General features: G+C 42.9%; 1 protein-coding gene across 1 annotated transcript in view; it reads right to left on the reverse strand.

Moving 5' to 3' along the window:
- Positions 1-18,375, reverse strand: part of CASR (calcium sensing receptor) — a 77,643-nt gene that overhangs the window by 37,194 nt on the left and 22,074 nt on the right. Inside the window, exon 2 of the mRNA XM_040597050.1 lies at positions 5,065-5,497. Coding sequence (XP_040452984.1) covers positions 5,065-5,363 — 299 coding nt within the window. The 5' untranslated portion in view covers positions 5,364-5,497. The remainder of the gene's footprint in view (positions 1-5,064; positions 5,498-18,375) is intronic.

Consider the following 18,375-nt stretch of genomic DNA (forward strand, 5'->3'; position numbering starts at 1 on the left):
ATTGGTGGAAAATAAGGAGCCTCCAAAACTTATTTTCTGCTGTATTACTTTACAGGTGCATAGGTGTAGTCTTGTATTTTAATATTTCTGAGATGTGGTGCTATGAAAAGTGGGCATTAAGCTCTAAATGAGAGTTTAATGTAAATAATTCAGTGCCCAAAGGTGTAGATAGGAATTTTTATTTACACTCAGTTCTTTAAAGGTTTACCTTCTGATGCCTGGTCTCCCACCTGTCAGAGTACGCAGCTCACTGGCCTTCCTATTCCCAGGCAGGGGCACAAACAGGCAGAGATATCAGAGTCAGTTCCTCTGCAAATCCTCATTTCAATTGACACATCTGCAGGGGACATTATCTTTGTGGCAGTCCAGTTTGCTAGATAGTAAACTCAAAAGATCTTACTGATTCCCACAGGTTTCTTTCTGATTGGTCTAAATGTGCCTGTCAAGGGGTGCTCAGGACGGCTTAAATGTCTCAGTCAACATTACGAAGCCAGGGTATGTAAATTAAGGGACATGAGCTCACCGCAGGGTTTCAGCTCCCCACAGCTCCATCCCTTGTTTGTTTGTTTGTCTGTTTTGGTTTGAACAGCTCTTACTGTCTGGATCCAGCCCAGAAAATAGTCATGTTCCCTGTTGGTCTCCATAAAGGAGTAATTCACAGCCTCATGTGAATTCATGACCTTCATTTATCAACGCTGGCAAGGCACTAAGCTAAAAGCAATATAACATGAAGGAAAAGAAGGAGAAAGTAATGTGAAAGCTCTAAATACAGCTTTCACTTACCCTCCCATACCTGACAGGTACTTTTATTCAAGAATGGTGGCAAAGCCTGCACACGTCTCTTGGCTCACACCAGTGTTCCTCTTTCTCTAGTGGTTGTATGCACATACTAATTTCTCTGTCCTCTCTAGATTTCCAGTACATTAATTACATGTTATTGCTGCTACTACCACTGCTATTACTAAGCTATGCAAAGGGGAGACCTTCAGTCCTCTGTTGGATTCCTGCAGTCGGTAGGTGTAACAAGTTGCTTATGACTCTTACAAGCCAGGGCTGCGGGTAAGGGGAATCACGCAGACCAAAGAAAATTAAAAATTAAAAAAATAAAATTCAGAAGGTGGGTGGAAGAGAAAGAGGAAAAGGATGTAATTTGGTCTTAGGGAGAAAATTCTAAATATCATGTTATGCATTCAGTTCTGCAGTGGGATTAGCAAATATGCCCTTAAGGGGTAGAATTAACATTCTCTGTTCTCTCAGACAGACTCTGTGAGCTAATGTGTCCTGGAGCCATGCTCTGTGAGGTCCTGCACTAAGGCATGGGGATGATGCCTCACTACAATTTCACAGCCTGAACAGGAAATATGCATTAGAAGTGATGACCTAGCGACACCGCATTGGCAGCACTGTATCTCAGCTCAGTAAAGATACATCCTCACTGCAAACAGGTCGTTAGAGTAAGGGGAATACATGGGTACGGCCCATCTGTGCAATAATGCTAACAATTAACATCAATACTAATGATACCATCACCACCACTGCTGCTTATCTACCTGAAATCAAGAAATCAAGTGAAATCAGGTTATGAATAGGCCTCTGTGGGTGCTGACAGGGAATGGAGGTCCAGGACTGCTTGTGCTGCTCTCAGCCTCTGCCTCCACTGCACACATCAGATCTGCATCAGCAAACGTTATAAGGAAAGTTGCTGCAACAGCACCTGAGGCATACAAAGACAGAGGGTGTATTTATACCAAATGTGGGATACTTGATTGCTTAAACAATAAACAGGAATTTTTGGTCTGGCTTTCTGTACTCCTATCTGACATCTGGTGTGGCAAAATCATGAGTAAATTTTCACTTTGGACTCTACAACTCAGTGCTTAAAGCATGAAGATGCATTATCAGTAGAAACAGCACAAAACCAACAGAGAACAGGTTATTACTGTTCCCTTTTCCTTTCACTGCTGAGTTATGGATATAATTTGGATATATGGATACAATTTTCCAAATAATCATGTGCAAGGTATGCACAGTAGGTTCAGGCCAGTACATGGGCTGAGCTGGGGAGAAAGGTGCGGTGCCGCAATAGTATGAAGAGTGTGAAAACTGAGAAAGTGGAGAGAAAATTCTCCTACCCATTTTGCGAAGCCCTGTTTGGGAGCATAGGTACGGCACTGAACACAGCTAAATGTGTGGGAAAACGTCCAAGCCGCACAGATCAGGTTGAACAGCCCTCAAAAGAAAGGAAAGCCATGTTATCTTAAATTGTTTGATACTGAACTCCAGAAGAGACTGGGGCAAACCACGCACAGGGTTTCATGTTGCACCCTTAGGTCTTGCCTTGGTTTCAAAGCCAGGAACTTTTCGTACAGTCTGATGACTTGCTGCTGCAGCTGCCTAATGGAGGAGAATATGAGGAGAGAGAGAAAACACCCATGCTCCTAGGGCCACCTGCGTCTAACTTTTTTATAAGATCAGAGACACATTTTCCTATGTAATAAAGAGATTAAAAGTTGTACGCAGCCATCTAAAAAGGGGCCAAGTATATAACTGATTAGGCCCTGCTTTGAAAAGATACAGCAGCGCTGCAGAAGGCTCAAAGGGCAACAAGGGCAGTCAAAGGTATGGTACAGATTTAGCACCTCTGGTCTGACCAGGTACAGCCACACTTATGCTCCTCTAGCAGATTTCCCACCCTACAAAAGTTTTTGAAAGTACAAGATTGGGGAGACTTTACTTTGGGAAGAAATGGAACCTATCTTTTAATTATTATTTTTTTTAATTTACCCTCCTCCCTGAAAATATGAGTTTGATCATTCCAGACTAGCCAGTTGCCCAGAACCAAGGAAACTCAAACATGATAAGAAATACTCTAGCTCATGAGTTGAAGAATGTATTGGGCTCTTAGAGCTGGCATGTACAACCAAAACCTAAAAGAACACCATGGTCATGTTGAGAGATCTCTGTACAGGTCCAGCCAGAGAAATTTTATGACTTAAATACTGCTTAAAATAGAAAATCCTTTCAGGAAAAATATCTGCTCTCGATTTAACATGTAACGATAACAAGGAATACACATAAACTGTCCCATGGATTAATTCTGTTCATCATGAAAATCTGATGACCAGTCTCAAAAAGGCTTCTCAGCCCAATCTCTTTTGAAGTAAACCTTTCCTAGAAATGGACATTTTCTGGTAAAGACATGTGCAATTAAGGAACTTCCAGTCCAATCATCCCCTTGTTCCTATTGTAGTTGTTACTTCCTGTGCAGCTAGATCTCTGACCTTTGTTCGGTATTCTCCCCATTTGCATTGCGCTATCACCTCACAATTAATCCCGGTCCTTGGAGTGCAGCAAAGCACCACAAATGCCTGTCTCTTCAGTCAACCCCTCTCTTTTGCACCTCCAGCTTCTTGGTGCCGGGGTTAAGAGGAACACGGGTTTTAACCAGGCAGATTTCAGGTGGAGGATGCTTTCTAGCAGATCAAATGCCACCCAGAAAGATCTCCCATTGTGTCCTTAAAACAGCTGGTCTGGCTTTTCAGGATTTGCCTGTTGTTGGCAGTGCTACCTCATTAGCAAATCTTTTGGCAGCCACACACTTGTAGTACTCCTGAGGGCACATTCTCCTGTGATCCGTTCTAATAATGTGACCATGTCGAGACAGTCACCGAGGCTGACCCAGCGCTGACAGAAATGAAAGCTATGTTCAGTTTGCAAATAACTGCACTGTCTGCCTGCCACCTGGAGCAGGTGAAGGAGACAAGGTAGCTAAAAATGTTCATCATCTTGCAGCATTCCACTTGTAAAATGCTGTGTCTGAGGAAGAAAAAAATGCTGAAAATCTGGCACAGCTTCTTTCTCCATGAAGCAGACATTTCACATACATTTAGTTCATGATTTTCCTGTGCATGCACAGAAGAAGCCCAAAGACCCCTGTTTAATTACACTTCTGTCTGTGTGCTCCCTATGAAAGCATCTGAGGACAATCTCACAACCTAGATGGATGTGTCCTGCTCAGTGTCTCAGTGGGAAACCGCACCTGACATCCTAGCAGGGATGCTGGCAGCCGATCCTCATTGCTATCTGCAGCACGACTGTACTCAATGCCCAGAATAGGATGAGAGGTCTGCATAATTCCAGGTATATAATTTTTCACATATGATTATAGAAGAAGTCTTATAACACTGAAGTGTTTTCCCATGCATGGTCATGACAAAATTCCACATCAATTACTTGTATTTTGTTTATACGACATTTCATTTTGCCATCAGTTTCTGCCACACTTTCAACTTGTTATGTGTATTATGTGCAGGGTTGTAAGGTTAAAAATTCCCCATATTCAATCATAAAAATAGCTACACTTCAATAATAAGAGAATTTGTTTTCATGTGCATTTCTCCCTCGGGGTTAATTGCCAAAGACTTAAGACAAAACCTATATGCACTGTTTACACAGATGAAAAGAACTTTGGTTGAGGAAAGCCTGGGTAAGGAGTTCAAGTCTGGGACTTTGTAAAGGTCCTAAAGAGACATCTGTGCATTCAGTGGGATTTTTTCAAAAGCAGTGACCCATCTCACGTTCACCTATTCACTTGTTTAGGCAACTAAACAGTTTGTAAAGTCCCATAAGATGAGAGGCAGAACTGGAAAAAAATGCCAAAATTTGATTTCTAAGCTATTTTGCTATGCATGACTGCAATCCAATGAACTTAAGGGCACTACAGGTTATTTTCCATCCTTGTGCTAGGAAAGCTACTTCTCAGATACTATTCAAATGTCCACTGTGAATGGCCAGACAGATCAGTATATTCACATTTTGGCAGCTTTGGGTAATACAAAAATTGCCCTCTTTCACTGTCCAAGTATTTTTTATGTTACTGTTTAACGTACACCCTTCCTGTCTTTACACCCTTGTTTTTTCTATTATTTACACTATATCTTTCCATTGCTTCTACAAGCATCCAGTCACAGACCGTATTTACACGAAGTATAGCATGTCACCTGAAGTAAAGAAAGGTCAAGACTTCCCCACCAAAACTTTGTATTTTCAATTTTTGTGGCTTACCTTATACACTCCACTGATTCTGGTCTTGATTTTAGATCCTGGTCTTTAGCAGCCACTCCAAAATGAATGGGGAACAATCCTCCAAGAATAATGTCTCCCTTCTTCTGTGCCCGTTGGTTTGGCCCATAGGCAGCAGTGTTCCAGGTAAATAGCCAAAGAATCAAGCAGCAGCTATATAAAGTCATTGTTCCTCTTTTCACCAGGGGGTTATAGGATGCAAAATTGGAAAAGAAAGCAGGTGTTGTAATATCTAAGCTTTCCCTTTCCTTAATACAGCACAGAGAGGATTTGAGACACATGTCTGCAGGGAGATAAGCAACAAGGTGGGAGCCACAGTGCTGGTGTTTCTCCCTCTGTCTTCTCCATTGCAAAAGAACAATTCAGCCGTCCTTTCTTCATAACCAAAACATTATGGAGAGCCCATCTCTGAGAACTGTAAAAGAAAGACATGAAAAGTGATTCCAGCTACACACCAGGGCCCCACGTTGCCACAGTGGTTCTGCTTGTCAAATCAGCTCCCCAGCATGCCCCCAAGGCTGCTGCCACTCAACAAGCTCACTGGGACACACACCAACTCTGACAGAGTAAGTCAGCCAACCCCAGTGATGCCAGCCACATCTCCTCAAACAAGTGTCAGATGCTTAATTCTCTATCACTCATGTAAGGTGGGTTATTAAATCTTCCTATGGTTCTGTATGACTCTGGTCACAGGGAACCCTGTAAAACTTGTGATCCAGACATCCAAGAACACAGCACACCATGAGAGACTGGGATGGGCAAGTGGGGAATAAGGAAGCATCAAATGCAGTAAGGATCAAACCTTTCTCTCAAGCAAATAATTGATAATTTTCTGGGGTTGGTCCATCCCCTCCTTTCCACTGATTGTTTTTAACTCTCTGGTTTGAACTTATCCTTGCTAAAAATGAAACAAGGTCACAAGAAAGACTTCTTTCACACTGAAAGTGAGGATGACTTCCAGGGAATCATTTGAAATCAAGATACTTCTCCATAATGAATCATAACGGTTTGAAAGTTTCGGTGATCATGTCATTGCAGGCTTAGCTGTAGAACTTTGAAGGCTGCATCCCGGGGATGAGAAATATTGCAGCTTCTCTGTGCCCAATACATTTTCCCTGCGGCACGTCTACATGCCTGCCAAATGAAGAACTAACTTAGGGCATATGAAAACGGCTATGGCTAGGGGGGAGGAGGCAGCACAAAAAATTCACAATAAACAGCTCTTGAGCCTATTGGAATAGGTCTAAAAGCTAGCAGTAAAAATCTGAAGTTAGTCAAGTTCAGAACAGAAGCTAGGCATACATTGCTAATCCTGAGGACAGTTAATTTCTGAAAAAGTCATCAAGACTTTTCAAGTGCTGAGAACCTTTTTATGAGGATGATTTACTATGCACTAAATGTATCTAGACAGATTTGACCTCTACCTACATCAAAAAAGGAGCTACTGCAGGGAAACACTGTGATTGTGGGAGTTCTTCTAGTAGCCAGCCTTATTGATTATGCATGCTATATGACCACCAGGTGTTTGGAAATATCTCATATATTTTTGTTAAAATGAAGGTCCAGATGCAGCAGTCAATGGGAGAAGAGAGACAAAGCTCACATCATTCTCATGCCTCTGTGGTCAACACACTTAGAGAGCTGGGTAGATGCTGCACTTCTCTGTAGTGGGTCCACTCTAAACTACTCTTTGGTCCTGGCTTGAACAAGCACGTGTTTATTGGCAAGGGCAATTAGATCTTTGGCCAGAGATCAAAATACATCTAGGCAAACGATTTTCTACCAGGAAATGTGGAGTTACACTGAAAGATTTTGTAGGATTTTTTTCATCGTTTCATATGGAAAAATATGAATTTCAAGTTTGCAGCATCCAAGTGACTCAATCCAAAGTCAGAAATTCCCATTTTTTTTCACAAACTTGACTGCTAGATTCCTACTCCTGAATGAAGATTTCAACACCATGCTCAACATCTGAAAGATGGACATGAAATGACCAGCAGCTGCTGATGGTGGCAGTCTGAAAACACTTTGGGATGCTCCTCTGGCAAGCAGTTGGAGTTATGTCACACTGCTCTAACCAGGATGCGGTATCATCTATCACTTGTGAGCGTGTCGTCTTAACATCTGACCGGTACCTTTTACTGGGGAGCCTCTGGTATTGGCATGTGGCCCTGTGACAGCAGGATGACAGAATTTTAACTGGAGGCAGGATTAGGAGGTGACAAAGCAGTGCAACAAGTGAGTGTCCCCTGGATTTTGGGTTCTCATTTTCCTGGCAGATGGATGCTGGTTCTTGCTTTTTTGGTGCCCAACAGAAAATAAGGAAGGAAACACTTTGCCATATTTTAGCTAGGGAAAGGTTATCTTCTTCCTGCTGCTTATGGATTCAGAAAAGATATGAAAAAGCATTTCAGACATTTTTTAGACTGATGTTCTCTCTCTCCACCTGGCTGAGGCTAAGTCTGCCAGGTCCTATGGGACGAATTACTGAAAGGCAAACAATCATTGCAGTCAGCTGCAGACACTTTCCACTCCGTCCTGGTTCACAAAGCCCTCCTGCTATCTGGCGCCCCATGGAAATACCTACCATCAGCTACAGAACAGGTGTCTGGTCTTGTGGCAGGAAGAAAGACATGGACCACCAGCTGAGAAGAGAGCTTTATGCTGTGGCCCGCTGCCTTGACACACAGCTAGCCTTGCTGTGCATACAGCCAGACAGATGGCGAATGTGCAGCAAGCTCAGCACTTCAGGAGTGCATTACATTTATTGCAGATGGGGAGGTCAAGTATAGCATGCATGTTGTCTGCAGTGCTCACAGCGCACTCCCTGCCCCAGTGTGAGGATCACTTAGGAAAGTTCCCAACCACATGGAGGACAGTGGCCAGAGCATCCCTGCCACCACTCTGCCCGTCCTTTTTTGCAAGCACTGCTCAGGTCAGGCAGCCAGGAGAAGCGCAGTCAAACCGTTCTACTACTGTCGGTCTGTTCCTTGCTGCCAACTTTCCAAGGACACTCTCCCAACACTGGGTGAACCGATAGCGGGAGGTCCCTGAGAAAAAGAGCAGTCTGCTCCCCAGCTGAACTGCCTCACCTGTTTTGCAGTCCGACCTTCCAAAGGTGGGTAAGGCCCTCACAAATCGCTCTGGGGCCTGCAAATGGTCTGTGAGAGACTGGGGCTGACCAGTGAGGGCTATCACATGAGCTCTGGTCCAGCCGGTCCCAGTGTGAATGACACAGAGCAGTGGCACAGGGTGCCCTGCCTTTGGTGCAGCTGATTGCACTTGCCACCTTGACTGCTTCATTGGCCTGTCTGAGCAGATACATCTCCCGCTTAACCACCTTTTCGGTCTGGCACAGGCATGAAAAGCTATGCCAGGAGCTTCTGTTCTTACAAGCAACCATGAGTTAAACCAAATATTTTTACACTCATTTTGATTAGCTTCTGTATATGTTCCAGAATGAGCAGTCACAACAAAGTCACAAGAAAGTCAGCAACAGCAGGTCAAACCTGGGTCCTCTTCTGGACAATTCAGTAAGGAACAGCAGACAAAAAGTAAATTAAATGCGCTGCTGTGTAGCAAAATTAAAACCCGGGAAATAATGTGGTGGCATTATTAAAGTAAATCTAAATATGCTTGCAGATAGTGTTAGCTCAGATAAACCTGTCCCAGTGTAGCATATAGCATGTATGAAATCAGCTTGGAAAGTCCACAAAAAAGTTGAGGGTCCAGGAGCGATTTCCCGGTTAGATGGGTGGGCACTGTTTAAATTAAGAGAGGATATGAAGGAAAGGGAAGAGCAGAAAAGATCTGAAATGATAAAACGGTACATGGAGCCTGATGTGACAGGCAAGAGCTCATGGCTGATGCAGGCAAAGGAAAAGAAGAGCAGCCTGGAACTCTGGCCAGAGACCACTTTCTGTGGGGAGTTCCCTGCCCGCCTCTGCTAGGGAGCAAGGAGGACCGGGGGAGCCGGCATCACAGGCACAGCAGTCATACTAGGGCAGAGCATTCTTGTTTAAATACCACTGGGTTTGAGGGTACTATGAATAAAATCCTGCTAATCACATCTGGTAAGCAATGGACAAACCCTGCTGTGCCCAGACCAAGGGCAGGCTGAGGGGTCCCCCCAGGGCTGAGGAGTCCCCCCAGCCAGCAACATAGCCTTCCAGGAGAGCAGGGAGGGGTCCTAGGAAAGGGAAACAAGAAGAAGAGGATTTTCATTTTGTCAGCAGTAAAAAAAGAAGCAGGAAAAAAGGTGATACAGTGTACTGAGGTGAGGGCCAGCACAAGCGGGGCCAGTACTTAGAGGTTTGAAGCAGGGAGGGTAATTTCTGAAGAGAGGCTGGAAAGGGATGGTCTGGTCTGACTAGTGCTGCTCAGCCTCAGGCGTCCCCTCCCCTGCATCCCTCCCAGTTGCCAAAGAGGGCTGGGGGCTCGCATGCTCCTGCCAGAGCAGGGATGGAGGTGGCCAGCAATGCAGTCCCCTGGGCCTGGGCAAGAAACTGTTCATTGGACTTAGCCAAGGTGGGATGGAAGAGGGTGAGCTCCAGACCATAGCCTGCTGATTTATTACTCTGTTTTTCTGCTTTTCCTTTAATAAGGCTTTCTTTTACCTTTGGGGCTCCCTGCTTATGAAAAAGGAAACGATTTTCACCATGAACAGATAGACAATGTAATTTAGCTTGCTGGAATGCTATGGAGGGGGTTGAGCTGATGCTACTGAATATTTAGGAACCAGCTTTTGCCACCAGACAATACGTGGCTTGAGTATTAAAAGTAGAAAACGTAAATTCACATTCTTAATTCTTTTTTCTCACAGCAGGCAAAGCTGAAAGATCTAAACTGGTAAAATAAGGGTTAATTTTAAAACAGCATTTACAGCACTCAGTACTCCAAGATGTCCTTCAGGAGCGTGACAAGGGGTTAGACAATGAAAAAAAAGTTACTCATTCGTGGTATAGGGTATTACTTGGCATCCCCCTGAATAATTTGGAATGAGCTATTCTCAGGGACAGGACACAGAATTGAAATAATATCAGAGGTGCTGTCTGTGGACATGATGGCACATCCCTGAAGCAGCAAACTGAGGGATAGATGTCTGAAGATGCCACGGCACAAATTATATCCAGAAAAGGCTAAACTATAGCTGGGAAACCAGGTATCTCAAACTCATTAAAAGGAGATACACAGGTCTCCCAGCTGCTTTCAAGCACTATCCATGCCTGAGGCTGAAAATACTGGAAGATACTGATTTCCTGATGAACAGTTATTAGCTTGCTGCCAGTGCGCCAAGATAATATCCTCTAGCATCATCTTTTGTTGTGGCAAATCTTCCTTCAGTTCTTTTTTCTTTAATTGGATTAAGATTATGAGCCTCTTCCTTATTAAAGGAATGCATTATGTAGCCAAAGATTGAATTACCTGCTAACGCATGCCTGAAGACATAAAACTTAGCAAAATATAGGTGGAAATTGTACTACTAATAGAACAAATTACTGTGGTCCTACACTTTTCAGCTAATAAATTAAAAAGATTAAATTAACAAGCAACTGAATTAAGAAGGAAGCCTGGAATCCATTGCTATTTTTTTCCTTTGCAAATATTTTTACATTTAAACCATTATTTAGTATTAGCACATAAATTCTTTGATTATAAACTCTTCGATGCAGAACACATTTTCCCTTCCAGCAAATACAATTCTCTAAGATTTCTTTTGCAAGAAAAATATGAAAAAGTAAGCAGTTGGTTCCTTTTTTTTTTTTTTTTTTTGACAGAGCCCTATTTTTTAATCCCCCTCCCCATTTTTAAAGATTCTTCAATACTTTTACCCCACTCTGTTTTGTAACTATCAGTCATCTTGAATTTGAACTCTCTTGGAAGTGGAAGTAAAGTAGCAGCTCTCTCACATAAGCTTCAGTGGAGGAACTTGAAGTGGTTCCAGGAACAGAGGGAGACATCAGGCCACTGCTGCCATGGCAGAAACAGCACCTGAGGAGGGAGAGATGGTACCCAGGGCAGAGCTGCAGGTGTCGGGAAGGCTTGCAGCAAGCAGTGCCATCTTGCTAGTGGAATTAATGTTTTACTCGTCAGACTAAATCGTGCAGAAAAGCCAGAAATGTTCAACAGATCTTTGTTCTTCGGGTGAAAAGGAGCTGAGTGCCACACTCATGGCATATATCACTTACGAAGCACTTCTTAAACTTTAAACAGCAGCTGCTGAAGTTCATATAATAGCTGCGTTGGAAAGGCCCTCAAGGGGTCATGCAGCCTGCCCCTTAGCTCAACAAGGGCTCAGCAATAGTAGTGCTGTTCCTGGCATATTTTCTCTAAAACCTTTTGAGGAAGAAAACCTGTCAGACACTCCGGGCAGCCTACTCCAACGTCTGTCTGCTCTTACTGAGGCACATGTTTTCACTCATCTAACTTGAATGGTTTTTGTTGCAACTGAAGCCTGTCTTCTCCCATCTACCACATACAGTCCAGTGCCTCCCTCCTCATAATCATCTTTAGCAAACTAAATTAATTTAATCTTTATTTTTTTCATAAAATGCTTTCCTGAGCTCAGATAATTCTTGTTTCATTCCCCTGGCCTCTCTCCAGCATGTCTCCACATTAAGGCAGACCAGTGGCCAGAAATGGACATAGCGTCCTTGCCAGGCCCTCACCAGCACTGAGCAGAGTGGCAGGATCACTTTGCGTCTCTTGCAGGCTGCAGCCCTGTTTATACATCTCAGCGTGGCACCTGTCTTTTTTGGAACAGCATGATACTGTTAACTTATGGTAGATCATCAGCTGAACACAAGGCAAAGTTGCACATGTTTATATCCACAAGGCCATGAAACCTCACAAGAAATTCTCATCTTCCAAAAGCTTTTCCCTCCCATTCAGCCCACAATTAGAACCCACTGAATTTCACGTGATCAACCTGGATGCCAACCTGAGATCAAGCTCAGCTGAGTCTCCTGAGCTTTCAGGACCTTTTTACAGCAGAGAGCCGGGGAAGATTCCTGATCCCGGCCATGGCAACAGTGCTGTCCCAGACCCCAGAAGACCCACATAGCCTATTCAGCAGTGCTGTCCCACCACTGGCAGGCCTGGATGTCCCACGGCCAGCACAGCCTGCAGGCGAGGTTGTCCTAGAGATGCAATGTTGTGTGGTTTAGAGGAGCCAGGCTGCTCACCCACCCCTTGCAGCCTGTCAGGCATGAAGCAAAAACTTGTGGCAACTCCTGCTGCATTTCAGCAAAGCACTGCCCCACCGGAAGACTTCCACAGAGCTTCTTGCTTTTTTCAAATCACTGTTTTCTGATTAAGTGCTTTGTCAGAAGGTGCTCAAGCACTCCCTCTTCAGCTTTTGCTTGTTGAAGTTTCAAAGTTCCTGTACTTTTCTACAAGATCCAGCATAGCTCAGGAGCTTTGTATTTGAAAAAATAATTACTGGCTGGAAAGCTATACCTTGTGCAATGCAAGTGCCAGAATAATTCATTAGCTTTTTTTATGGGTTCTAAATTAAGCCTCACTAACAAGGAGTTGTAATTTGCTAAAGTGATGGAAACTCCTCAGCAGATATCCCGCTGTACCTTGCAATTCTCTTATTAACACAAGGCATACAGTTAGATCATAGTAAAGTTGAAGCCATGAGCAACACAACTGCCCTCAACAGACAAGGAAGAGGTTCAGGTAGAACAGAAATCAGAGAGGATATTCGTGGTCAGCTTTGTGTCCAATCTAATTGCTCAAGACAGCTAAAGGAGGGCACTTCTGTGAAGTGGACAATGGACACCGGACACAAGTCTTAATAGTTCTGAGACAAGACTTTTAGTGCTGAGGTACCATGACAATATGGGAAAAAGTAAATTGTTCACATATGTCACCAGAGTAGGCATTAGCTCAGCCTTCTTGCACCTCTTTGGCCAAAATGAGGTATGAGCACATCAAAGATGCAGTCAAAACCAGAATGCTAGTGCTCTCAAATGGAGGACCTGTATTTGAACTTTGTCTGTGGAATTAAACTGTTATGTCTTTGAAGAAGGCGAGCATTAACTGAAAATTACTATAAAGCACTAATTGCTAGTGCTGAAAGACAGGATTCTCACCCATCACACTCCCCCAAAACAGGAGATTTTTGTCTGGATCAACAGCATGATGGGGAAACAGAATCTCAGCCTCAGAAAAGTTTAGAGACTTGAGAGACAAGAGGAGTGTAGAGCAAAATTCAGATCTAGAATAATGACTCTGTTCTACAAACACTATCCATACACTTGGTTTTGAACTAAATACAAAACATGAATGCTCGAGCTTTTACTAAGAATGAGACTTTACAAAATTATAAAGACCATCAGCACAGGATCTCCAGGACAGTATTTCTATGCCCTGCTATTAGCTTAAGGGGGTGTTATTTGTTATAAATGGAATTTTGCTGGTAGGAAGAAGGATGCTAATATCCTATTATGCAACATGGCATTGGAAAAGCTAAGAGGAAGCCCAAAATACTGTATACACATCAGCCATGGTACTGAAGAAGCTGCTGAAGCTCGTAAATAAAAAGACCTGGCCAGTTCAAATGAAAAAGGGCATATTCTTAGCACTGGGAGGAATAGTCTGCAGAAAGAAAAGTAAGCCTAACGACGTGTTTAAGTTGGCCATGAAAAACCTAAGCACTTGTCCTAAAGTAACATTCTCAATTGTCCAAGATAAACTAAACATTTAAAAAAAAATAGTAAACCAGGCAATTGTGTCACATCTAATTCTGCTACATCTGATATGCCCAACATTGTTAAGTTCATCAGCGAGTTACCATTTAAGTTTCTAGAATTTTTGTACCTATAACATTATTTTCATGTAGCAGTCATATCATTAGTTCTTCTTTACTCCTAAGATCATGTACTAGTGTCCAAATAAAAAGCCCACTATGAGAGTGTGGAGTCACACCCTGATCCCTGTTTAGCACCATGAAATACCAGCGTGGCAGAACTATGCCTAGGGCATCACTGCTGGTATTCTGCCCAACGCAGCAACCTGAGAACGGGGAAGCTCAAATCTCAGAGGCTGATGTCTCAGCCTCTGGGGAAATGCAGACATAGAAAAAGGAGCCAGGACTAACCAGAACACTTCGGTTCAAGAAGTCTTAAACAAATCTGACTCTAGCAACCGCAGTCAAAAGAACATCAGACCCTGGGTCTTTCACAACCAGGTAAAACCCCAAACCTGCCCACAGGCAGCATTTACCATGTGTGGATTTAATGGAGGATTATGAGACCTCTGATCTCCCTTCCACTTCAGCACTGGCTCAAAAAGTGCAGGTGATCACATGCCAAGCAGCGTAGCTGGGATTGCATGGGTTTATAGCAACCACCCTTCCATCAGGACTGTACTTGACTTTGGGATTCATGTAACACTTCTCAAGTAACTTGTGCCACCAGTATCATGTTCAAAGCCCCTGATCAGTGTGATTGGGGTCCTGGGAACCAATACCCCTTTGTAGAAATAATTCTGTGTTTGCTGATGGTGGGAAGCAAAAAACAGAAACAGAAGTGGTAACAGAAAATACCTTAGAGACTCACTGAATGCAGTCAGCAAACCCCATCGGCAGACACAGGGATGCGTTAGCAGACGCCGAGCTCTACGTGGTTTCTGAGTAGTGAGCGCTTGGTGGAAATCTATGTGGAGGGTGACCTGTGTCTTTGGAGCCATTTCTACACAGGTGCGGCCGTAAGCCAGCCTGAGAAGCAGCTCTAGGGGCCTTATAGACTTGACTGCTTTTATTCCTCTGAAGGGTAAGAGTTTTCTGCAATGAGCTAAAGCTTATTTCTACAAGACATATCACAAAGCTCTGAAACAAATACCAGAAGCAAATAAGACAATTCTGCAATTTCTCATCTTTGCACTCCTATGCTTTGTTCAGTACATGTGCAGCAAAAGTGCATGTGCTTATACATAAAAGGGAGTACTGAAATGCATGAGGTTATCAAAGCATCTACCAAGCAAAGCATTCGGCCACACCCCCAGCGCTCACTGGGAAATGACTAGATGAGAAACAACATCTGACAAATTCATTAGATTGCTTAATGAACTGCTAAGAAATGCTGAGGAGCTACAGCACCACACAGGGCCACGGCAGAACAGCAGGGCTTGGAAGGATTTCCAAGCCCTAGGGAGTTCCAGAGTCACAGCAGCCTTTTGGTAAGTTGCCACAAACCCACCAGTTATTGACTACCCTAATTTACGCTGGGAGCTACATTGGATCCTCAAGCAATCTCAAGATGTAGAGGACATAGATACCAGGGAATCCACCTGGTCTACATCTTAAAGGTGTCCTGTTTTGCCTTTCTATGTTCCAGACTCTGGACTGCTGTGTCATGGTTTATTAATTTCGTTGTTTCCTACCCTTCCCATCAAAAGCCTACTATCTTATCAGTTGTTTAAAGTGTGTGAAAAGATGCCTTAGATATAACACCAGCCTAAGGTTTCTTGGTAGTTTCAGTGATTTTTGTCTTTGTGTACAGGGGAGATTAGGTCCCTTAAGAGCTGCAATAAAATAGGAGGTAAAAGACTTTGCTAAGGTATCTTTTTTCATGAAATTGGTTTCCCTAACTTTCCTTGCTTCTAAAGAAAGCCCTATCGACCATGCTAACGAGGGTGCATTACAGTGACAGCTATTTTACCCCACGCCATATTTCTGGGAAGTGACTAGACAGTCCTGGCCAGATGGAGAAAGAATGCCTGGGGAATGATCTGCAGAATGAAGACACTCTACATCCTCGTTGGATGGTGCATGCGGCACTGGGATGTTGTCTGCAAAATCTGAGTTCAGAATTTTGCCTGCAGCTTAAACAGCCAGGCATTCAACCTGTGTGCCTTTTAGAGTACATTCCTGCATATCATATATACATTCCTGCATCTCAAGCAAGCCTTTCCTCCTACATCTCCTGCAGAAGCTTTGCCAGCAAGTGTCACCCAACTGAATTGCTCTTAATTCCTAATTTACAGGATTAATAGCTTTTCTGGGGCTGGCCTTAGAAGATACAGAAGTGTTAATGGGTGCTGTGTTCACAGCCCACAGAGGTCAAGTCCACCATGGCTCTACAGAACAACCCTGCATAGGTAACCGGGAAGTTTCTCTGCCTTTCCCAGCTCTAGTCTAACTTCTTCCTCTCTCACAAGAAACATCTCTGGGGTTGACAAGAGGGCTCAATCCCCCTAGCACAGCCCTTCCCCCTTGCTAGGTGTACCCCAAAACCAATATCGTTGTGTTGTGCTCTTTGCATCAGGGCATTTTTTTAAGATGCACTTCTCTACAAGCAAATGAAGAAAGGCTTCAGCTCAACTCTTGAATACCAATAAATTCCAATTCAAGAACATAATTTATGAAACTGTGCTGCTCTAGTCTTTCTTGGAAAGAATAAGAACTATCCTTGTTATGAACTCCTGGATGCTCTTACATTTCTCTTTTAATTTTTGTCTCTCTTCTGCTTAGAAAATAAGAGGTTAGAAGAACTGGTCGCTAGGATCAGCCCATTTTGAACTGTTCTCTTTTTATGCTACATCCTGAGGCAGAAAAGAATAGGGGAGTGGTGGGGGAGATGCCAAAGTAGTCAGTCATTTGTAAGTAGTTAAAATCACACAATTTAGTGCAGTGTTATTAAGAAGAGATGCCACACTTTCTGACTAGCCAGCGTAAGATCTGCTAGTTAGCAAGCCAAAAGGTCAGGGAACATGAAATTACAGGATAAGGACACTAGAATAAGGAAAAGCATAATTTTCTTTCTGTATTTCTCTGAGTTAATGAACCAGCTTTTGATCATTCTTTTACAAAATAGCAGGAGCAAATAAACTCAGATCATGTAAATAAACATGAGAAGAAGAATCTGGTTTGTATCAGCAACATTCTTCTTTCCAAAACCTTCTGTGATGTATCAGTACTAGGTGCAAGCTGCTAGAAAAGTCAATCTGTCTGTGAAGTGCGGCTTTTAAATAAACAAGGGTAACAGATTTCTGGTAACAGCTTGGTATGGTTTTGTTGAAAGTGATGTTGTCCCAGAGCTGGTGTGGGGAAGGATGCTTGACATGATACCTGCTTCTTTCCCCTGCCTGGCTGGGCAGCCTTATGCCAATCACTTTCTTTGTCTTAGACTTGGCTTCCCAACTAGTACTAGTGGCCAGAAATAACTTCAGGAACATGTTGCAACTATGCTTCATCCATGTCAACAGATGTCAAACTGAATATCAACTGAATCAAGGCTGATTCAGGCTTTTCTCTAGAAAAAAAAAAAAATAAAAAAAATACAGATTTGAGAGTTGAACAATTTTTCCAATTCAACTTTGTCAAATTGCTTACAAGGGGAAAACATCTCTTGCTAAGTAATTCCCTTTAATTCTACTTGATTTTTTCTTAAACGTCTGTGTCCGAAGCAAAACACTTTATTTGCTCCCATTTTTTTCCCTGCACAATCCTCAGTGAACCAAACAATAAGGACAACTGCAATTCTGAGCCAATTTCAACATAAATCCAATTCAGAAAAAACACTTAAGTATGTGCTCAACTTTAGTGAGACCTGACTTTAATGAAATTTAGTAGATTCTAAAAGCTTAGCATGTACTTTAGTGGTTTGCTGAATAAGAGGCTAAAGTAGCCGCTGGCTGACTGTTCCATTCTCATTTATACTATCATTAAAAACAAATAAACACTTTCTTTGTGTTGGATGGTTTATTCTTACATAAAGTCCAGCATGATTTATTAATAAGTCCTTGTGGATTTTTTTATGGTCTTTTTCCTACTCTTTCTCTTACATTTCTAGTTTTCTACTGTCTTGGGATGTCTTGTTTTCCTATTATTCCATTATTTATTTTCTCTTCCTTATGATTTTCTGAACAGAATAATAATTGTTCCTTCTCCAGCTTTCTTCTCTCTCCCTCTTTCATTCTAATACCAAAACACTCTTTCCTACTTTTTCTTTTTCTTTCCCCTGTATACTATGTGTAAGCTCTTCCTGTTAAAGAAGGCAGGAGTGAATAGGGTCCTCAGAAAAGGAAAATAGGTTCAACAATAAAGGGAGCCTTGATAAGCTTATCAGAAATGTTGGATTGTAGCAAGGAAGAAGTTTTGCTGAACCATAAAAATCACTAAACATAGATCAGTGGAAAGCAGAGCAGAATCTCAAGAGTAGAAATGCAGGCATGAGGAGGGGTGAGTAACAGGCACGGACACGCATGTGTCCTACTCCAGACCTACGCTGAGAGAAGGCAGGTTTTGCTGACTCCCTCGCAGAGCTGGCTTGTGCTAGCATGTCT

This window comes from Falco naumanni, chromosome 5 (assembly GCF_017639655.2).
Source record: "Falco naumanni isolate bFalNau1 chromosome 5, bFalNau1.pat, whole genome shotgun sequence".
NCBI classification, from domain to species: Eukaryota; Metazoa; Chordata; class Aves; order Falconiformes; family Falconidae; genus Falco; species Falco naumanni.